Below are 23,610 nucleotides of genomic sequence, written 5' to 3' on the forward strand. Positions count from 1 at the left end.
CCATCTTGTCTTTCCTTATTTAAATCACAAACAACACTTCATCAGTTAATCTGTGATCCCAGCCTTAACCTCATTTATGTGAGCTCCCGCTGGCCAGTCCAATAGGCCCCGACGTTTGTGCCGCAGGAAACCCTGTGGTCATGCGTCTCGACCTGATGGAGACGTAGGGCTCATGAAGTGATCTTCTACTGGCTGGATGTTCATTACAGAGATCAGGCCTTGAGCACATGACTGATGAAACCCTGACCCAATCTGAGACTCTGAGCCACAGAGAGCTTATTGGGTGTGTTGTGGACTGCAGAGTAGTTAAAGGTGCACTATGCAAGGATACTGAGGGTTGAGTGAAGTGCATGTTTAGACTCGGCTGAGAAAAATGTGGAGTCCTCATGTAATCTATCTGAGTCTGTACTTGAATCAATAGATCCCATGAGGAGACCTATGTGCGCTCAACCATCAAATTACACGGTTATACAGTATTTTCTGTCAGGTAATTCTAATGGCCCTGACTTCAATCGACCCTCTGTAATTTTGCATAGTGCAGCTTTTAAATTATTATGAAACAGCAGATTTCTCTGTTCTACGCCAAGATATCACAGATGATGAGATGGGATTCCCTGAAGACTGTATTTAGTCTAATACAATTAGACTATAACATTTCTTGCAGCCTTAAAGGCCACCTGAAAATAATGAATACAACAGAATGCACACTAAAATAATACCCACACAAGGAAGTTTGCATTGAATTCAATACAAAATAGTTGTGGTTTATTCCTTTGGGAACAAAAAAATGGTAACAACTAAGTGTCACTTCTCATAACCAGCAATATCTACAGGAAATAAACAGCAATGGCTCCTTCTATCAATGACCATGTTTCACCAGGTTAAAACATAAAGTCGTATGCATCTGATGTGGTTTGCCTTGGTGCGCTTTTTTTTTTTCACATTCTGTCTGTTCTGAACATTAAAACGTGTTCATTCAGTTTAATTTTCCCTCAGTCAAGTCTTCAAGCCTGCAAAGAAAACATCTGTCCACTTTTTAGGTTTCATGGCTGAAAATGTTTTGTTTACACAGCTTCAAAAACACTGGTGTCTGTACAAATTCCTATGAAAAAAATAATAAAAAAATAAAATAAAATGGATAATTTGAAGGAAAAAACAAATAGGAAATCTGATGTAAAGGAACATCAACAATATGCCTGACTGTATCCTTAAATCATTTTGTAACCACTGCCTGACATTTTTTTCCCTCCATTTTGTCTCCTGGTTCATTTGTCCATGGACACCTTGGTTTTCATTTTCACAAGGGATACAAAGACAGATCCACACACAAAATACAATTCCCCACGAAGAGTGACATTTTGTTGTGCGTTGCTCTTTTCTCTCCACTGTATTTTGCCCGTTTAAAAAAAATAATAACAATAAAAAGATGCAGATGAAGCAAAGTTCTACATGGGTTTACATGTGTCGTTTTTTGTCACTTGCAGGTAAATCATTTTAAAGGGTACTTGTTCTTGATGGTCCAACTGGATCTTGAGTCCAAGAAACTTGCTTCAATGTGTGCTTGCCTACAGTATTTCTACTTCACTGCTGGTAGGGGTTGACAAGGGTGACCTGTGACATTAGTGCAATGTTTCCCAACTTTCTTTGGGAAAATTATTTCGTTTTATTTTTTTTTTTTTGTCCCATCTCTACTTTTTGACTAGCCCTTGGTTGTCATTCTCTGGGGCTGCTAGTTTGTAACTAATAGGCCCACTTCTTCTTAAGTCCCTCATAGGCCCATTTGTCCTCTGCGACTGTTCCGCTCCAATCACTAAGAAAAGAGAGAAGGGAAGCCGTATGCTAAACTAGACAGTTAAAGACTTTATTTAGTTACTCTGCTCTCATCCTCTAAGCCTCCGCATTTCCACACGATTGGATCTTATCAGGTCAATGTGCCCAGTTCTTCCTCCCTGGTGGGTTCCACATCCCAGGCATGACGTAGCAGGACGTTGAAGGATTTAGGTCATGTCTTCACACACGGGAAGGAGCACAACATCAAACCTCACTAAGCCAGAGCTGAGGAGAAAAGAGAGGGGTGTTGTGGTTTTTCTGTAGACAACAATCGTCCACTTCGCGGGCCGGCCTGTCCCTCTCCTCCATCTCCGTCTTCTCTTCCTCCTTCTTCCCTCCATCTTTAGAAGAGACTAAATACAGCAGGTTTTGGATGGGACAGAGAGGAAGGGGGAGAATGAGGGGGAGGCTGTAGGTAGTTAAGAAGGTAACAGCTTGGGGAGAGGTTGTCCCTGCGTTTGCGAGGGGGAAAAACTTGTGTGTGTATGTTGTGTGTGTGGAGATGCTTTCTGCGTGGCTGTTAGGATTGTTTGAGGCGTTTGCGGGGGGGTCCCAGGAAGGGGCACTGGGCAGAGGCCAGGGAGCGGTAGGCTTCAGCCACCAGGTGAGGATGGGACGCGACCATGGACTTCCAGCCTGCTGTCTCCATTACCTCTGCAGCGTGGCTGGAGAGAGAGACAGGGAGGTGAGAAGAAGAGAGACAGAAACAGAGGGAGAGAACGTGCAAACATTAGACTTGGAAAAAGATACACACATCGTCTCTCAAGACCAACACCTGGCTCCTGCAATTTCCAAATGCATCCTATCTGTCTGTATTTATGCATGCCTAAAGCCGTTATAAGACATAGAGCTGAAACAAGTAGTCGTAGCAGTGTAGTGTACATGTTGTAGTAGAAAGCTAATCCATTATAATTTTGACAATCAATTATCCTTATTTACTCATTTATTAAGTAAAAATACCAAATCTTTGCTGGTCATGACTTTGCACATGCTGAGAGGTCGTTCTCTACAGGGCAGGTGTATAGGAACAAAAACAGACCAACTGTAGAAAAGAGGCAGTCCCATGTACTGCTGCAACTTGCAAAACTAATCCAATTATTTTAAAACAAACCATTAATTTAAAAAACACTTTGTTTACTGCACAATTAATCAGCTGTTTCAACAGTTGTTTAACATGAAGCACGATTTGCATGGTAGATTATGGGTTGTTATGTCAGTTCATGACTGATTGACTGTGTTATGTTTCCTCTCTCACAGTGTCAATCTTATTTCATGTATATGTGTCGAAGGTCTGTGACTTAAACGTCGCAGCTCTTTTGTGAATAAAATCTGGAAGTTTTACAAGTTACAGCATATCATTGCGATTTTTTTTGTCTACTGGTCTGACCAAGGAAGCTATTTGAAGACATCATTTTGAGTGTGAAAGGCATTTGTCATAATTTAACAGTTTATGGATGAAATGATTAATCACAAAATAAAACAATAAAGCAAGTCCTACTGGAAACCACTTCTGGATGCAAACTAATGCCACCTTGCTGCTAAGCTGCAAGGTGTTTATGTCTAATGATGTCTTATTTTACCAGTTCAGTTGGTGTTATGTCTACTCCATCATGGTTTGAGACTCTTTTAATAAACTGTCCATGCACAGCTGGCACTGAAATCCCTGTCTTGGTTTTATTTTAAAATTTGTCTCTGGTTTTGTCAAATTTAGAGGCAATACAGACTCTTTCTGGAGCATTCCAAGATTTTCGAAGAGAACCTGGCTGGACAGACTACCGAGTATATAAAAATCATGCAGCAATGATGTATAGCTGAGGGAGACAAACAAAACCTTAATAAGTTAGGAAATAACTGTGGCTGTGTGAGCTGGGACACTGACACAAACACGTGGATAGTAATTATCACCTTCTCATCCATGCTAACTAAAGAGGTGACACCAGACCCAGCAAAGAGTCAGGCTGTCCTGATCGCACTGAAAGCCCTGACAAGATTTAATTTTATCAGAGAGAACACAGCAAAGGAGACGTCAGATTAATCTATTAAATGTGATGGAGACACAGCAAGAGGGTGAGAATGAAATCAGAGTAATGATGCCATGACAAAAAAGAAAGGGATGCTAAAGCAGAAGGCAGACACTGAGACAAACATAAAAGGCAAGAGCAGCACAGCCACCATCCACTATCAGGGAGGCAGAGTGAGAAAACGGCAAAAGACCAACGCAGGGCCAGCAATGAGGCGAGAGGAGAGAAAATGTGGAGTGGGTGTTGAGGATCTGCGCGCCTGTAATAAGGCCTGCAGGCCGCCGTGAACTCACTAGTTGATGAAGTCGACTGCCTGCGTTTTGAGCTGGTCGGCGCTGTGCAGGTCGGCCAGGATGAGGATCTCAGCGGCGTTCTCCACAGACAGACTGGTGCACAGGGCGTCCTCACACATAACCTTCAGTCTCTCCAGAGCATACTGAGCCAGAGAGGGGATAACGAGAGGAAACAAGTTATATACAGGGTTTCTACACAGAGCCAACCATGTGACAGAATGTAAACAATCCATCGTACATCAGATCAACAAAAGCTACACTGCGGTTCACTGTGGTAATGTATGAAATATGATCAATCATTTAGATTACAGGTTGCAGAAGCACTTGAAGACACTAAACAAGTCATGTCTTATGAATGACTTACTAATGATCATTTCCAAGTCATTCATAATACATTAACAAATCTTGAAGTTATCATTTACTAATGATTTTTTCGTTAATATTCATAGTTAACATTTACATTTAACACAGTTATCATTTACAAATAATTTACAACATATTTGTGATAGTTTACGTAGTAATAACTAATCATTAAGAAGTCATCGTTATTATAAAATACATATAAAAAACACTTAATGTCAGTAGCTATCTGACTCAGTATAACAGAATACATCTCAATCTGTCAAAGCATTTTGATTTAGCAGCTTTGTAAAATCATGTTACCTTGTCCGCTGCTGCCAGCAGGTCGTCAGCCATCTTGTCCAGGTTGGGAGCCTTGTCGGTGTATATGAAGCACATCATCTCTTTGAATACTTCAGGCTCCACGTCGTTGATTTCTACTCGGTTCTGACGAGAACAGACAGGGAAGGGGAAGGGTAAATGAAAGCCTTTCTTCACAATGTGCATTCTACCAAAGCCACTCTGTTTTCTGAACTTTTTTTCACTACTGCTCCTTATAATCAGGTTTTCGCTTTTTGCATCACTTCAAAAATGGCATTTCTTTGTAATGATATGTAACAAGGGGAGAGAATGACAAAACAAAGTTACCTTCCTCCACTGTTTCTAAAAGCAGGTGGGATTGAAAGTTAAAGAGCAGACTGCAGGTTGGAGACCCCAGTGAATCAATGTGTAGGAAGATGATGTAGGAACTGAATTTTCAATGAAATACGCATATAAATATACTACAGTGACCTCTGGAGTTGTTTTGTGAGAGAATTTTACTTCCGCATCTGAAAAAGCTAAACCGGAAGTGACGTAGCGGGAGGGAGCGCGGTCAGTTTGAACAACAGGAAAATAATGGATCTTAATGCCAGTTGTGACACTGAAGAGGTTGTGAATGTGTATTTATATCAATATGACGGACCACAGCCTTATAATTATGAGCCTGTTAGGCGTCAAAGAGACCAGGAACAGATCAGGGTCAGAAGAAATAACGGTCAGAGAGATTCAGTTGAGGTGCGAGGAGAACTAGTGGAGGACCGGGCAGGTGACCAGGGTTAGCTTGTAGATACGTATATATACGCATATATCTATGAACGTGAGCAAGCGTTATCTAACACTGTGCTCACATCACAACATTGTAAAGTTTGCTATCAGGTTATAACTAGTAATGCTCGTCTAATACCAGCAGGAGTATTGATACTTACCCATAACGAAAACTAATGAGCTTCTATCAGTTGTATTTCGCACTGCATAATATAACTCCGCACGATGTTGTATAGTGCTTTACCGTTAGAGAGAGAGAGATAAACAGCTTCCTGATAAACGATAAACTGATTTTAAAGCCCCCCACCTTGTTGTCTGTACATATTTTGCGTGGATTAAATTACTTTTACTTGCTTTTTACTCACAAAGCTTTTATTGCACTTGCAGTAAAGTAACGAGTGTAGTTGTTGTCAACTCAGCCTGGTTCACTGTCTCTCCTCTGCTTCGCTCTGTGGAGACACACGGAGAGCTCAGCTCTGCCCGCGGTCAAACAGAGGAGAGGAGAGAAACTCAGCGCAATCATAAATGACAGAAAAACGTAGTAAGGCCTGTTTATTTATGTTATTTACCTAATTTATTTATTTCAGCTCAGTGTGAGCGTCTACTGTGTTTTGCTGTCATTTACGGTCACACTGAGTTTTTCTCCTCGAAAACGGTGGAGCCGATGTCCTGACAGGTTGGAGTTTGTGCAACCGGCACAAACACAATAATTTACCATGATGATGATAAATAAATGCTATGTAAAACTACTGAAAACAGACCAACTCACTATACCACGATCGCTTAGACTCGTTACCACCTACGACTGCGCACTAAGCTGGAGCAGAGCTGAGGAGACTGACTCCCTCCCGTTACGTCACATGATGCGATGTTTGAAAAAAAAAAAAAAAAAGTTTTTATGAGCTTTGCTCAAAACGGCCACTTTTTCCTCTGAACATGTGCCCTTATGTCTTGTAAAACATTAAATCCTGCATTAACTTTTCACATGGTCATTTTCACACAAGGTTAAGTTTAACTTTTGTAAAAACCCTAACCTGCAATTTGCTCTTTAAACTAAACTGTTTCCATCTTTCAAAAAGTTTGCCAATGGAAAAAAAAATCTAAAAAAAGACCTTTGTTTAAAAGAAACATTTAGGTACCATCTCCTGCAATTTGTTTTTTTTTTTTTTTGTAGTCACAAGTGCAGAAATGAAAAAAGCAATTCTCTCGTTCTGCCGCTTTGTCAGTGAAGGATGAATCCTGACCCCCCTGGGCGGCAGGACGAATTCATTTCAGGTGCGCTATCATTCAGTTTCACCAAATAGCTCTGTGCCAAAGCCGTCTGACAGCACACAATCCTTCACTCATTTTAACCCCTCATCACAGCAATGAAACTCTGAGCAGCTGAACAATAGACCAAGAAAATGCATTTATTTCTGAACCAAAGAAAAAAAAAGCTTCAGGTCCTTGAGCTTACCTTTTTGCTCTCTTCCATCTCATGCTCAAACATGGCGCTAAATACAGGAGAGCGCGCTGAAAGGAACAATATGGAGAGATTTGGAAAATGAGCATGTGTGAGAAGCTATGAGATCAAGCAAGACACGGAAAGAGGGCGATGAAATGACCACTACTTATTTATACACTTTAGTATATGCTGTACGTATGTTCTTATATAAACAATGAAGATCAAAGAGGTGGAACAGAGAGAATATCATACACAAGGTGCATCTGCCCTGTGTCTGTACCTGCCAGGATGGCTTTGTGTGCCTGAAACTCCTGTCCTGCCACGCACAAGGAGCAGTCGGTGAAGCGCGAGTTCTCCCACAGGCCCCCGAGCTCATCTGCTAGCCGACAGTCAGGCACCTTCACCATGTTCATGGTGTTCTGGCCAGAGATGTTGACTGAGTCCTGCACCACACTCACCTGGGGACAAGAGATCACATGCTCAACTCTAAAATGTTACAGATTATGTACTTTGGGGGGATATTTAACATCTATGAAACAGAGGACTCAGTTATCTGAAGAAATATAATTTTGTCAACAAGCTGACTTAGATTAGCTCTTATCATAAAAGTAAAACTATTAAACATTTTGTAAAACAAGGCAGGTTTTTTTTTTCAGATTGTCTACATTTTAGAACAAAAAAAAAAAATCAATTACTGAATATGAAAAAAAACCTCTTGCCCAATTCCAGCAAAAGATATGAAATGCACTTGAATTTCTTTATCTTAGTGCTATTTGAAATTATATGAAATTATGAATTATTTGGTTTTGCAGTACCAGTGACAAAACTTGAGGCAAAAAAAAAAAAAAAATCACCACTGCATGAAGAAACTTCTGACTTGATAGTGTTCAGATCTGAGTAGTTAGAAGTGATTGCTGAGGGGTGCCCTGTGTGGAGCGTGTACCATGTCAAAACTGGCGATAAGCCACAGCGGCCTGGGTTTGAATCCGCCTCAGACCCTTTGCTACATGTCAAACCCACTATCAGCCCTCTTTTTCCTGTCTGTCTCCGCTGTGACCCTAACCCTAACCCTAAATAAAGCAAAAATACCCCAAAAATAATCTTAAAAAAATAGACTGTTGAGTGGGGAAAACAAGGTGAAATAACAACCAGCAAAACAAAACAAAAAGGGCTTGAGACAAATCAGGAGTAGGCAGACTTCACCTCACAGAAGAGCGTCAGCTTGTCGTCGGGTAGAAGACCGTTAGCTTCGTCTAATAGAAAGTCTCGGCGGATGAACTTCTTAAAGCCCCAGTCCTTCCCCTGGACAAAGCGATATGCTCTCTGGCTTTCTGCGCACAACAAAGACAAACAGAGGTCTGAGAAACACACACACACACGGGTTTAAATAAATGGAGCAATGCAATGATAACAGTGAAGTCACAGAAGAAGTGAAATTCAAACACGTACATGACTTTATGGAAATCATGTTCCAAGCCAAAAGGATGCTAAGAATGATTTCGGTCGTCTTGAAAAAGCAATCTCACTCTACCTTTTAATCTTGCCAACAAAGCTAATGATGTGCCCCTAACTCACCCATGGCTTTCGTCTCCTCTCCCTTGGCATTGAGGATGGAGAACTTGAATTTGGCGCGCACCTCGGCCTTAGGGCAGCTGACCAGCAGCAGGTACAGAGACAGGTAGTCTTTGCTCTCCTCATCCAAACCCTTGGGATTAACACGCAAACACCTGTGGTTGGGTGAGGGGGGGCAGGTGGAAAAGGCATAAAGGGGAATGGTTAGTATTTTATGTAACAAAAAGTATTTTGACATGAAATAGCAGGTAAAACAGGTGTTACTAATGATGTCAACTAAAGTGCAGCAGATCTTTTAATTTCCAGTGAGCCAGCAGAGCAACAGGAGCCTGCCTCTGTTAGACCAGGGAGCAGATCCTTCATTAATGTCATTAAGAGTGAGAAGCAGTTAATTCAATACAAAAATCAACAGAAAGTTTAATATGCTGCTGTCTTTTACAGGAAATTCATGCAGCACAAAGGCAGCTTTCAAACTGGAGAACATGTGGGGAAAAAAACAGAACCGAATCCATGCAGCTGAGAAGATTTAAACTTTTGGGTGTAACAGCGCCACCTTGATTTGGAATGTGAGGCGTTTGCACACACGCTCAGGCCACACTTGAGACCGCATGGTTTGAGTTTCATGGTTTGAGTTTCATATTCATTTGACAACCAGTTGATGAGTGTAGCCTACATGGATCAATTCATCTCAACCCACAGAATCTCCAAAAAAAATTAAAAAATTAAAAAATAAATAAAAAAATTCTGGGAGTTCAAAGCTTATAGGCCAAAATGCAAATCATTATTAATTCATTATTAAAAGCACCACCATATGGTCTGTCAAATTTGAGTACTGTGCCGGGTATGGTTTCTAAGATCTAGATACTTTTAGCAGAGAATTAAGAAAGAAAAATAATCCACGCAATCATAAAACGGCTCCAGGGCCTTTGCTGCTTGAGCCCCTAAATATACAATGAGCCAAAGCAATTGAATACAAAGTAGTCTTGACTGTTTCACTGCATCAGTGATTTCTAAATTAGACTTCTTTCACAGCAGCTATTTAGACATGAGCAGCAGGTAAACACAGGTGTTACTAATAACATCAATGAAGGATCTGCTCACTGGTCTAACAGGCAGGCTGATGGTGCTCGGCTGGTGCATTGAAAAGCCTCTGGAACCTTAATTAATGTAATTAGAAACTCCTGTGTTTACCTGCTATTTCATGTCAAAATGCCTGCTGTGAAACACAGGTCTATTGCAATAGTATTGTATTTCATACAACACAATTTGATATGACTAGACCTGATTCAGTGGCTTGAAGAGCCAAGCATAGTTTATTTATTATGATGGCATTATATTGATCATGGTTGTAATTCATGCAGTTATCAAATTTTATTGCATATCTGGATATCATGGCAAAACAAAGACAGTACAACAAGCGCAACTATATATATCCTATTTCATTTTTTTTGTCCTTGAATACAGTTTTAAGTTAGTTTTTTTTTTCTTGATAGCGATGCTTCTTTCAAAACTCTGTAGTATGCAATTCTCAATAGTTTAAAAGGTAATCAGAGACAGCTAATAAGAACATTGTACATAACATATCTTAAAAGGCAAAAGCCAACAAATTATAATACAAAGACCTATTAACACCTGTGGCAAATCACAACAGAGAGAAAAAAAAAACAAAAAAACACTGAGGTGACAAAATGGTCCACTCCCTACAGAGTAGAGCACAAAATGCCACTTAAGTAACAACAAAAGCTGTTAAATAGATGAGCTTTAACAGTGAACAAATGAGTTATTGATGTACAACAGGCACAGAAACTATGACTATGGAGAGCTGGAAAGTCATGAGTGTCTGTGTATTGCAGTTTTTCCTTTCTTTGCAGCTGCAGGATTCCTCAGAGGGAGCACAAATGTGTCAGTGTGGTCCTCTGTCGCTCCTCTGAGCCTGCTGGTCACAGAGGGTCCGCTGTACATGCCTCACGCCTGACAAACTTATTCAACATGACACTAAAGGCGGTACAGGAGAGGTAAGAGGTGGAACTGCTCCATGTGGGTTGTGTGTGTGAGAGCCTGTCTCTCTCTCTCTCCATCTCCTTGTCGATGTGTGTGTCTGTGTGGTCTGAGTATGCTGCCAAAGACGGCTTCACTGTTTTTTTCCACCAACGAGTTCAATAAGTGAAACTGTGCTTTCATTTCATACCAAATAGCAAGGCTGTCATCAAAAGCTTGGTGTGCTGAATATTAATGAGGAAAGCCTGCGTACAGTCTTTGTCCCAGCAATAGTCTCTTAGTACAAAAGCAGAATGTTTCTGTTCTTAGACCTTCATCAAGTGTTTCATTTCCTTAACACCTGGTGAAGGTCTAAGAACTGAGGTGTGATAATAAAAGCTACTACAAGTAAGAAGACAGTGCGCAGGAGTTTAATACTTTCCTGTTTGGTAGACTTCTTCTCCTATGCACCAATCCACAATAAGGTAACAAAGACAAAATGTGCAAGAGCCTTTATAGTGCTGGATATTCGTACCATTTCCAAAATCTAGAGTGCTAATTAGATATTATAATGTAGAGCATCAAAAAAGAAAAAAAAATTGGGGGGGGGGGGGGGGGGGGGGGGTGGGAGTGGGACTGTTCCTGTAAGTTCAATAGATGACAGATTACAATGGCAGGACACAACATATTGTTTGTGTGTGGCTGACACTGCAATGTCTAGTTTGCTGTTGTCGCCACTTTGCACATGAACTCAAATGTACCTCTCACTCACTGCGTGTGTGCTAATTAAGTGTGAAAAAGCTGAGAATCATCATGAACAAGCAAATTCTACGGAGCTCTAATCATAATGTCTGAAGACTTCAAATGAGTTTCGGTGCATGAATCTTTCTAGTCGTCTAGTCATTCGCACATGAGGCAACAGCCACGTTCACACCAGGAGACGCAGAGGGTGCGAGGAAGACGCAAAAAAAAGGAACAAGCACAAAAATCAACATCCATGTTTCAAACTCTTTTCCCAGTCATAATATAGCCAATATATGTTCAATAATCACTATGCCCTTGTAGACTGAAATTCAATATAAGGCAATGCATAAATGTGACAGTCAGATCTGCTGTCACTGGTCCTGCCCGCCTGCAAAGCCCTGCTACTCCTGTGCCTTCCACGGCCATTAGCTTTGCTGCATCAATGCATTTATGCACTATATTATTTCTTTGCTTAATTAAGTCCTGGTACCCCACTAATGTTCTCCTTCCCTCCCCCATCTTCTGTGTGTGTAGGTCTCTTATGTTTCAACATAAATGCCTTGTGTGTGGCTCCATGGCTGGTCAGTGTCCTATGCCCAGGGTTCCTACACCTTTCTTTAGCCAAATTCAAGCACTTTCCAAGCACTTTCAAGTTTTTTCCAGCACCTTACAGCTGATTATGGCTACTCAAAATTATTTCATATTAAATCAGATGTTCTTTGTGCTATAAACAAGCAAAATTATGTTGGCGAGAGCATTCTACAGAAGGGAAAACACAACAAAGTTTCAAAAAAGTTGCAAAATATGTCACCAACCCAGCCATTTACTATGAAAATAATGTAATAACAATTTCAGGCAGTTTCAAGCATTTTATTCAAAACCAAAGCACTTTTCACACCTTGAAAACTCTATATTAAAATTCTGATGTTTCCAAGGATTTCCAGCACCTATTCAAAGCCTGTGCACTGCTGTGGCTGCTGACTGCCTTGTTCAAGGCCCCCTGCTGCTTTCGTTGTCTTTACTTTGTCTGCTATTGTGTCTTCTTCTGTAATATGATGGTACTGTTTGTAATTTGCTCACTGCCTTGGCACCTAATGCACACCTGTCTGGCCATGAAGGGGCCTCCTCTCTCTGTGGCCCTCTCAAGAGCTGTTTCATCTTTTTCCCTGTTACATCTTTTTTTGCCCACTATGAGGATTAAGTCAGGGAGTGTCGTCCTGTTTGTTTGTTGTAAACTGGTGGGCATGTAAAGCCTTTTGAGTGGTATTGGGCTTTGAATAAAGTTGATATCGTGGGGTAGAAAAATTGGCAACATTTTACTCTGATGTAATAATCTCATATTAGATTGCGTGCTAAATATCAATTTCATAAGCTCTCCATACATCTGCATGTCATAATTTCAATTCACATAATCAGCACAGCTAGCTGGTGGAATTCTTCATGTGTTTATAATTGTGCAGGACAATAAGGTTGTAAATACCAGACACTGGGATATGACAACAAAGCAGCTCTCACTCACCATTTCAGCTTGTCATTGGCCCCAGAGGAGAAGGTGGAGCTCTTGATAACTTCGCCCATCTCTTCACGACAAAAGCTGAAATTGTTGATGGTCCACATATAGGAGAACTTTACCACTTTGATCTGATGGGGTAAAACATTAAATAGAATTAGAAACACTCCGATATTATATGACACAATGATATTACTGACACTGCATGGGGAATGAGAACAAAACAAAAGGGTTAGGCTATGTCCACACAAAGATGGGTAAGTGTGAAAACACCACTTTGGCACCGAAAGCTTTGAGTCCACTATCAGGTATGTGCGAGCCTACACACGTGGCCTGCAAATACTCGCTACTTGACTACAGCCTAAATCATGCTTCGGTGTTTTCAAAAATTTGTTTTCATCCTCTACACTACAACACCACAACAGCAATTTCAAAAGGAGATCTTTGAGCAGACAGATGGTCAGAAAAAGGAAAAAAAAAAAAAGATTGACCAAGAGTGACTGCCACTTCACATATGTAGCGAGGTTACCTGTGTGTAGCACCAGCTCTCGGCCACGGGCCCGCTGGACATTTCCGCCGGGGGAGGGGGACTCGGGACTCTTGACATTGCCAGCGTGACAGCAGGTGTGGGGGACAAGAGGGCGAGGAGGAGGATCCGTCACTACCACACGTCAGTGTTCACCCCCGATGTCCACCTGCATTAGCAACGCCAGATGGAAGCAGTTTGCCCCCTAAAAACAGACATGAGAGTTAATTGACCAGCCTAGAAATTTGAATTGTGTCTCCTTGAAAATACTCTAGGCCTGGCTGATGCTTCTAACATACAATAGAGTTGGGCAAGGACTATCATACAGCCTCAACGAGAACTACTACACTTAACACAAAACACAGCTCATTGTGATTCAAGGTGGAGGCACCACATCTCTCATTAATCTAGTCACGAGTCAATATCATTTAATTCATCTTGGCTAACTCGAGTGAGACAGAGTGTACCCACAAACCCTGCTAGAGCAGTCTGTTTGTAGAGAGCTAGATGAATTGTCCCTGACCCACTGTGGGACAGCAGGAGATCGATGGCCCAAGTCTGTTCTACGATCAATAGCCACTGGAATGGCAATTAAGTCTCAACATGAACTGTAAATAAACAAGGTGGAGGGCTGCATGCTAGGACTGCTGTGGGGGTTGGAGCCACTGACTGATTCTGAAACACGTAATGCTGCTCCACCACAGACAATCTAAGGTTTTGTGTGTGTCCAATATGTACATTTCATGGTGCACCAGTGGTGGAATTACTGAGTGTGGTTTTAAAGAACAATTCAAGATATTTTCAACATGGGACTTTGTTTTCTTCATTTCCCATTGTGACAGTTGACTGTAGTTAAAACTTCATCCCTTAACTTCACTTGTAAATATTTGTTGCCCAATACACATGCACGAAAGCAAACAAGTAGGCCTAACTTTCTCCATTATGCAAAAAGCAACTAAATCTATCCTTTTGACCAACACTCTCACACTGTAGTGAGTTCCTCCCACATCCAATGTCACTGCAGTATTACCAGTATGAGCTAAGTGACAAGTAGAAGGTGATGCTACATGAACAACAAAAGCCTTGTGGTAATTACAAGCAAGATTTGTGGGGTGTTTTGGTAGGCTGTTATATGCCCCATCTAGCATCACAAATTGTGGAAATGTGCCCACATAAGCAGTAAATTAGCAGAAAACCCACTAATGTTGACAGTCAAACAATATGAGGAAGGTATGAACAATGACAATTATCACCATTCTTAGTAGCCACACTCACAAAAAGCAGAACTCTGACTGCAAGAAAAGTAAACATTAAAGTATGTGACCAATGTTAAATAATCAAATGGACAATTTTAATTTGTGAAAATGGATATTTAGAGATATATGTAACTTGCAGTGTTAACAGACTGTTCTACTCAATTCAAGTTCTGTGGTTGCAACACTTCACTGAGGCTACCTCACCCCTATACTGAGTGAAATATTCAAACCCAAGATGCCATTGTTTTATGATTGCACCATTACATCAAACAAAAAATATCTAGATGTGTTGTGCATAATGTTTTAAACATTTCAGCAGGGCGTATTTTGAGTCTTCGGAAACCCTAGGATCTCCACTAGAATTCAAAATACAAGTCTGTGAGTTTGAACCAAGCTCAGCTGTGCAGCGATGAGAAACCCGTCTGTGTGAGTGGTGGAGCTGAACAGGTTAAGATGGTCTGTGTGTGTGTTCACAGAAAAGGATCAAAAGAAAAAGATGAAGATTACAGATTACACACAGATTATCAGATTACATAATAATGCAAGCCTTGCCCTGACAAGGGCAGAACAAACTAAACAACAGGGGTGCTTGCCATCCCAACATGAAGCTGTTCATACAATTAACACTTTTACACCAAGCAAGTGGGTTTTCGCATTTTTCCACCCAGGACTAACCCCCTAAAAAATATAAAAAAGAGAGAAAAAGAAAGAACAGTGTTTGTTCTGTGGCTGCTTGGTAGCAGTGGCTGATTTTTGGTGGCTGTTCCATGTTCATCACTGTCAGTCCTGGCTTTGCTCTAGTGCAGCAGATTATTGGATTTGGACACTTGATTCTGTTTAAAGAGCTTCTTCTATGGAAATAGTAAATATGAGACATTATCACAAGGATAACACTGATTGAGAATTTTATAAGACTTCTTTCACTTAAATGGTTACTGCACTCGTGTGGCTTGACCAAGGCATATTGCTATTTTATAAAAATTTCTATGAACTGTACACATCAAAATAAAATTGCATTGCAACTTAACAAAAGAGGATGAAGTGGAGTTGTTTTTGAAAGTGACTTCTCCTCCTCCTGACTTTTCCTTTTCTTCCCCTTGACCTAAAGTCCAATTGGCTGGTGCCTGGGTTACTATCAGATTTCAGTCTTGGGCTGCTTCACACCATACAAGCCTGACCAAACTGGGCCCAACAAAAATCAAACATGTTAGGAAAAAATGTGTTGGGTCTAATAACCCGAGTCTTCAGTTTTGGGTGAGTCAGGTACGGGAGAGGGCACCCGGGGACGACAGTTGTTACAGTTGTTGCAGATTATCCTGTAGGACAGATTATCATGTGGTACAAACAGCATAGTCTGGTTGGGTTTAGAGCTGTCACTAGAATAATTTAGTGTGACCTACACATTGTGCTTGAAAACAATACAAAGAAATCTTATGGATGCAAAATCTCAAATACAACCTGATAATTAAGTGAGTCTTAAATTTACTGTTGAGCGAGCCTTGTTTTTCTCTTTTCTAGCTTTGTTTTCTTTGTCTTAGCAACTTTAAATGAATGCAGTCATGGTACAACAAAGGAGAGAGCGTGGACTGTACCCTGAAGAAACCAGAGGAAAATGTACTTGCTGTAAAAATGTTTCAGACTAATCCCATGTTAGCAACATGACCAGGCATGCTTTTCCCTCAATCAGCTTGGTAGATCTCACCCGTGTCCCATCCACCAGGGGCCACCATCTGAAACCAGCCAAGAGGAGGAAATAGAAATGTTTGAGGGGCTAATCCTCAACTTAGTAATGCCAATACAAAAGGTGTGCCGGGGAAAACAAGACATGTAGCTCAGTGTCATCGCTAACTCATGCCACAGTGGTAAACAGTAACTGTATTGTCTCTTTCAACACTTTTGTTATTGGACAAGGCCAAATTACCGGGTGCTGGACACCATCTCGACACAATGCCAGATTTATGAGCCCCTTTTATCTTGCAGTAGGCTCAGGAGCTAAACGATGCCTTGGATTTCCCCAAATCACTCCTATATAATACTGGTCCATCTCTTTCTGCCCCCTCATGCACTCCATCTGTGGCCAATCTCTTCTACCATTCAATATCTTTTTCCATTTCACCAATCTTTTCCTCCATCTCTTTCTTTGTCTCATGCACACACACAGAGATGCACGCACATGCACGCGCACACAGACAGAAACACACATACACACACAGCCTTTATTTCTTCATCCATGAATTCAATTTAGGTCAAAAGGCAGGGTGATAAATTCTGATGGCAGTGAGCTGAGCGTCACGCTGCCCTGCAGTGCAGTCATCAGGAGCAGAGAGCTGACAGTAATGCTGCCCACAGACTGCACCGATCTTAAAATCTTTACAGACTGAAAACAGAGGGCATGTCACACTGAACTACAGACAAACAGATTTGGAGTCTGTTGAAAACCTGAAAATGAGCTTCATGTGCTACACAAATCCTCTGTAATTGAAGTCACCAGTGGACCCCTGCAACATACATATCTTATTTACAAACTGTTCACTTTACCAGGTGATAGTCTGAGACCAAATGCGGAGTCCTTCAGAAATTTCCTATTTTGATATACTTATGCTCTACAAAGCAAAAAGTCTTTCCACCCTCTGGTTATGACATTGGATCACTGAGTCTGTGCAGCCCCCAATGTAGGGGGCTGTGAGGCTGATGCATTTTGCTCAAGGATACCTCCAACGGGTAAGGCCATACAGAGGAACAAACCCAGAGCCTCTGGTTTTCAGACAACTGCCCTTAACCATCCTGCTGAAACATTAGGGCCTCTTCCATGTTTACACAAAAAGCTTGTTCTTCCAGACAGAGTCACATATAAATATACAGCATAGGTTTAATATAAAGTCAGGTTGTGAGAGGGTGGTGGTGGGGTTGCAAGATGCAACGTGAGTTTTGTAAGGCAAGCGTAGATGCACTACAGCAGAATGGAGGTAGATCTGTTCGCGCTGAGAGAAACTGCATAGTGTTCAGGTCAGACCTAAAGCACACATGAAGTGTCAAGAGGTGCAGTCACCAATTCAAAAATCCTCTGAACAGACATAGCAGGCCTCAACAGGGTCAGGGCCAACTACAGATCTACAGTAACATGCAGGTGATGGCACTATTTTCTGATATGATCCTATATCCTAGCTTAACAATCATCTACCAAAGCAACAAATTAAGAAAGAAGTGAAACTGTTTTTGTTCTGGGGAAGCGAAGAGGCATGAATAATGAGCAAGCCCCTGCTAGCCCTGCAGGGAAAAAGGGGCTATTATGAAGATGCCTGGTTGCAGCATTTCAGAATTGGCTGCCCTCCGGGGATTTTCGCACACTAAACGCTTTAGTTTAAATAATGGTGCTATAAAGAAACAAACAATCTTGGTAGCGGTACTCCCTGTGGATGCAAATGTCTTGACATAACAGGTTCAGAGGAGTATAGCAAAACTAGTGGGCCACAATCATTTAACAGCCAAGTACAACAATGTGGAGAAGGGCAACGTGGAAGCAGCAGCAGACCATGCTAGGTTGTGGTCCTGTCAGTAATAAACAAGAAGATCAAGATAATGCAGCATGAGGTGGGACAAGCTGGTGGGGTAATGGTGGGTGTGGCAAGCATGTTCTTTACACACGTTGTGACACTACTGAGTCAGCACAACTAGACCCAATCCTGATTACAGTCCAGATATTTAGCCTAATGCATCCTCAATGGAGTATGAAAAAAAACATTGCGCAGCTCAAAGTATTCACCGTTGCATTTAAATTATGGGAGTCTAGCCAGCACACAAAACAATCCATATCAGGAGCTTGTTTCGGCTTAGCTCTGAGTGATATCTTCAAAAAATCCAATGAATGAAGAGCCAGCCAATCTTCTTTGTTCTTTAACAGTGGCTACTGGCAAGATGGAGTGAGGTGATGAGTGTAAAGGAAGGGAGCCACAGGGGAAGAAAATGAAAAGTAAAGTGAAAGAGAGGCCAAATGGAAAAACTGATGGAGAATGAAAGATGAGCCTGGGTCTAGGAAGAATAGAAAAAAACAGCACTGTAATTGCAGCAAAAAAAGGAGGAGAGATGGAGAAAAATGAAAATAAAAAAGATGTATGAGAACAGAATCAGAGCCAGCTTCAAGGACAGGTGGTCAATAAGAGCAGAGGACCTGAAGACCGATCAGCCATTTGAGCTAAAAAACACCCAAGATCTGGAAAACTTAGGCGAATACAACTTTAAACTTGTCCTTTACCTTTGCCTCTCTCTCTCTCACCGCTCACATGACTTGCAATCACATTCAACATATGGCAACTGCTGAAGTGTTATGCTACTGAACACATCTCGGGGATCCAAAAATCTGGACCAACTCATCCTAAAAAAAAAAAAAATCACCAAGAAAGTCTCCATGGCATGAAAGGCATTTCAAGGCCAATTTTATGATAATGCTAAATATAAGACAATATATAACGTTTCATAAGATAATCCCTATGATTAGGATCTTGAGTTCATAGATTATCTGTAAAGTTTTCAACATCATGCAGTACAGATAAGGATAAAAAAAACAATGCATCGGATGAGAGCTGATCTTTTTTTCTTGCCCCCATCAAAGTATCAAAAGCCAGACAGCAAAAGTAGAAATAATCATTTCAAAATCTATGGAGGAACACAAATCTCTGTGAAAGCCTTTGATCATAACAATCTCAGTGAGAAGTAAACCTGAGGAAGCTCTGAGCTTTTTTGACTTCACAATATTGATCCTGTAAAGACAAACCAGACGGACCTTGACAACAGCGTTGGCCACTTAAAATCAATACAATCTGGGTCATGGTTGTGACCACAATAATCCAGTGACTATTATAACAACATCAGCTAAGATCACTCACAGTTCAGCAACCTTGTGAATGTCTTGTGCACCCCACGGACACAGCTAACTAATTCAAATGTTGACTGAAACTCAGAAAACTTACTCAGAAGTTGAACGCAATTTGAACTCATCTGAACCTAGATTTCAGATGTAAGCAAGATAACACAATAATAATCAAAAGACAGAGGAAAAGCAAGACAAAAGGAGCTGTCTGTATGTCAAAAACATAAGCATCTTGAGTACACCTAGATAATTGCATCTCTGAAATTTCAAATGAAAAGGTATCATATATTTGTGTCTGTATATATTAATAATAACAATAACCATCCATCCCTGCTCTAATTTAAAGAGTGTAAGCATGGAGACATTTCAGGCGTCAATTTCCAGGGGCAATGAAAAAATTGCAGCCCTTGTCTAAGCGTCACTGAACACAATGTCTCTCTCCAAGGCTTTGGTCTTTGAGGACTGCAGCAAGCCACCACAAACCTTACAACTATAATTGGTACAGGGACCGGGGATCGATCGCACGGAGCGTGTTGGGCCTCCATGGGAGCGATTTCATATTCTGCCCTTGCTCATGGTGCTCCTCCTTCCCTAAAAACTCAATCTCAGAAAGGTATGAACTATTGATTTTTCTGCAGCGATCAGCTTGCCTCCCTCTCATCCCTGACTTTGTGCAGACCCACAATTCCACTGAAGGGGATTTGACAGGGCAAAAAAGCATTAGCACCCAGTCTTGACCTCTTGCCTGCAGTTCCTCACTAAAGCCCCCCTCACCTCCCCAGCCACAGGAGGTTATGGGCAAGATGGGAACGGGAGAAGGTACTTCAATGCATATCTAATGACTCCAGTCACCTTCTGGTTGATACCATTACAAACAGGCAAGCTGCGCCAAGATGGTACACTTGACATTTTGACCTCCAAAGGCAGACATTCCTGCTGGCTGAGAAACACTGCAATTAGTCCAATAATTACAACATCAAAGAGGAGTTCAAGGCCAATGTGAGGAGTTGGACCATGACTCCACTGACTTATAGGCTAATAATCTTTCTATTCTATTTCTAGTTTTGATCATTTGCAGGTATGTGAGGCCTTGTTACTTTTTTAAACAAACATAGATTTTGTTGTTTTGGGAGTCAAAATAAACCATTCCAACTGAACTTGCTCAAATATCTTGATAAAGGTCGAATGACCAAATCAAAGACAAAATAAAGATGCACAGAGTCTATCTTTGTGTGTAAGGGAGTATTTTGACTTTCTTCCTCAAGATAATTAAGGTGCCTTTCACCCAGTCTGAAGGTTTTTGGAGGGTGCTTTTATTTATGCTGTTCTTTCTTTATTAACTGGGCATGAAAAACTACTTACACAGCAAAAATGGTCCTGAGAAAGCACAGGAGAAAAGACGTTTGACCTGGAATCTTCAGGAAAGTAATAGTTCTCACATGACATCGACCATTGCAAAGGTCTCTTTGGGTGATATTAACCGAGACAGTGAGCTTGTTCTTCAGTGTTTTGTTTCTACTGATAAACTACTAATTCAGTGCAACTATTATAATTCAATCACACCACAACAAGTTAAGAGATTTAAAATCTGGATGCAAAAAAATGTATATAAGTAATGTAAAAATTGAAAATGGAAAGGGGAGGGTTTGAAAAAAAAACAAAAAAACAATATGGATGGAATGTAATTTTTTGCTCTGTCAAATGAAGACACAGGAGAAGCAGGGTACCCAAAATAGGTTCAGACCTTCAGGAGTTAAATCATTATCATGGCATCATCTATCCAAAAATCTGAAGAGTTACTTCAAAGATTTCATCTACAAAATAATATTAACTAATCAGCCAAAAAGAGCCAAAATTTCTTAACTCTTACTCTGTTAGTAGTCACTCAAATCACCATAAGAAGTTAGGTTGGACTCGAAGGGACGGGATGATACAGTGTGCACTTATATCTACATAAGATTCAGTATGCAATAAGAGATCTATTATTTGATATAAGAAAGATATTATGTAATAAACAAAATTATTACATAATTTTTATTATGTGCACAGCAAGTGTACATAATAAACATAAATTATAGAGAGCTTGTGAAGCTGAGATGAGCACGTTGTCTCATTTTTGATTACTACAGAGGAATAAAATGTAGCAAATGCTGCAATTAATTTTTCAGTCATACAACACTTTCTGTCACATTTGTGCATTGCAGTAGGCTATATTAAATTATGATTCATCATCCTAGCCAAATTGTGCTCACGCTATTCCTCTTTTATAAACTGTACATTGTAGTTGTAGCACTGCCTCAGTTGGATTTTATATGGACAATTTGAAAACAGTTTACAAATGCACATTGTTTGCCTAATTACAACTTTCCACTGTTAGCAAACAGTAATTAAATGCGATGCCAAAAACGCTTTAGCTGTGCAGCCAAAGGTTTCCACACTGACTGATCAGATAAACAACTGCAACCAACTTCTCTGAGGGCACTTTATGACAATAACTAGGTTTCAAATGTATAAACTGTAACTTGCGAAATTGTGGACCATATCATACACAATCTGGCAAGAAGTTCAGCTGTTCACTTTAAGAAATGTCCAACAGCCTGCAGCTTGATGGGATGAAACTGAACCTTTTCACGAATGCACATATTCCAGCAGTGTACTTCCATTAAAGACATACAAGTGAGAGATACACACCTGCTCTCAGCATGCAGAAATGACACAGAGCTAACAGCCCTCTGCTGTCATGTCTGGTCTTTTTTCAATCCACATGAGCAAAACTGAACACCGGTCATGAGCTGACACTCTAAGATTGAGTGGATGACACTGCCCTATCCCTTTTGGCCACATTCAACCAGTCCCTGCTACACAAGCATGTCCAGTGACTCAATGCTATTGCAGCCCATTGGGCCAGCAGCCTCTCTGATCCAGACTGGTCTGGCCCTGTCATGACAGCTTATGTTCCGGTAAGCTGTTTAACAACAGTGTGGTTACACATTACCAGGGAAAACATGACATAAGATCTGCATTCAACTGCTCGGTCATAACATGATCAGTGCACACCATGTCTTGAGAAAAAAAAAAAAAAAAAAACATTGCAGCAAAGTTAATGGTTCTTGTGAATATGTATAATGAAGGCCCAATATGAAGCTTGGACGTAATGTACACGTCCTTTCTGCATGACAGCTGGTTATTGTTTGCTCTCTATGAACTAGAGACAAGGTTTCCAACTCACCATGTACTACCACCTGGCATTTTGGCCCAGGATATTAGGAACTGAAACAGACACTGCAGCTAATGCTAACCAGTGACAGTGTCTAACTAGTTAACGCTAGGCTTGGGCCAGATGGTGGCTTTCCAACAAACATTCAAGAAAGTCCACAAAGCTGTCTTGGTTAAGATCATCTCTTCTGGCTCGTCATTTGAACTACCCACTGTAAACGTGCTTATCGACAGCTTTAGTTAGCGTTACATAAATAACCCAGACCTGGCTAGCGTTAGCAGGATAGCTAACTCGATCGTGGTGGCTATTTAGCCCTTTTCGTGAGGTGAGGCAAACAAAAAGGTCGGGCAAACTGAGGCAGCAATTAAGACTACAGAAACCACATAGCTGGTCTAATAGTATAATTTAAACCTCGAATTCATATATTACAGCTTTCTGCTATGGCTATTACCGAACTCACCTGTGTGTGGATCTATAACGTTACTTCTCTGGGATTTTGTTGTTGTTAGCTCGGAAGCTAGCTGGCTAGAGTTGCTAGGTCTCTTTATAGATCCATGGGCTACAGAGCTGGCACATTTTGACAACGTCGTCTGCTCCAGAGCGCCACCCGCTGCATTGGAGTCGCCTTGCACGGACTATATTTTGTGATTTATACCAGACACTTCAGTGGCTTGTCGAGATTGGAAAATTAAATTTGTCATGTCCGTGAGATATGACCGTGGATAACTGTTGATATCAGTTTAATTTTGCTGGCACTCAACGATGTTAATGCAGTCAGCGCTGAGGTTAAAGCACATTGTTGTATTTAATTATGCTAATTAAATTAATTCCATCTGCATTAATGCAGATAGAATTAATCTTTCAATTCATCAGCTCACCTGAAAAGGCCACTTGTTCCACTCAACCTCCATGATGCTGTGCATGACCT

At 40.9% G+C, this 23,610-nt stretch overlaps 1 protein-coding gene across 2 annotated transcripts; it reads right to left on the minus strand.

The window, feature by feature from the left end:
• Positions 1-743: 743 nt before the first annotated feature.
• Positions 744-23,241, minus strand: LOC115377903 (speckle-type POZ protein). 2 transcript variants are annotated; one of them, XM_030077979.1, is made up of 10 exons: positions 23,143-23,241; positions 13,346-13,547; positions 12,826-12,947; positions 8,589-8,740; positions 8,217-8,344; positions 7,294-7,471; positions 7,026-7,081; positions 4,808-4,930; positions 4,145-4,287; positions 744-2,495 (listed from the first exon to the last, which is right to left on the minus strand). In XM_030077979.1, the coding sequence occupies exons 2-10, from the start codon at positions 13,421-13,423 to the stop codon at positions 2,351-2,353; spliced, it is 1,125 nt and encodes a 374-aa protein (XP_029933839.1). In that variant the 5' UTR covers positions 13,424-13,547; positions 23,143-23,241; the 3' UTR covers positions 744-2,350. The 2 variants fall into 2 exon arrangements, with proteins under 2 accessions (XP_029933839.1, XP_029933838.1); XM_030077978.1 differs by lacking the exon at positions 23,143-23,241 and adding an exon at positions 22,157-22,175 and having other exon boundaries at positions 2,351-2,495.
• Between the last annotated feature and the right edge of the window lie 369 nt (positions 23,242-23,610).

This window comes from Myripristis murdjan, chromosome 19, assembly GCF_902150065.1.
Source record: "Myripristis murdjan chromosome 19, fMyrMur1.1, whole genome shotgun sequence".
NCBI classification, from domain to species: domain Eukaryota; kingdom Metazoa; phylum Chordata; class Actinopteri; order Holocentriformes; family Holocentridae; genus Myripristis; species Myripristis murdjan.

What these genes read in the sequence shown, in the direction of transcription:
- LOC115377903 (XM_030077979.1), bottom strand. Translation starts at nt 13,423, where the DNA reads ATGTCAAGAGTCCCGAGTCCCCCTCCCCCGGCGGAAATGTCCAGCGGG. An exon ending in GCCAATGACAAGCTGAAATG is followed by an intron (nt 8,741 to 12,825) that starts GTGAGTGAGAGC and finishes ACCCAACCACAG; the next exon opens with GTGTTTGCGTGTTAATCCCA. An exon ending in AGAGGAGACGAAAGCCATGG is followed by an intron (nt 8,345 to 8,588) that starts GTGAGTTAGGGG and finishes TGTTGTGCGCAG; the next exon opens with AAAGCCAGAGAGCATATCGC.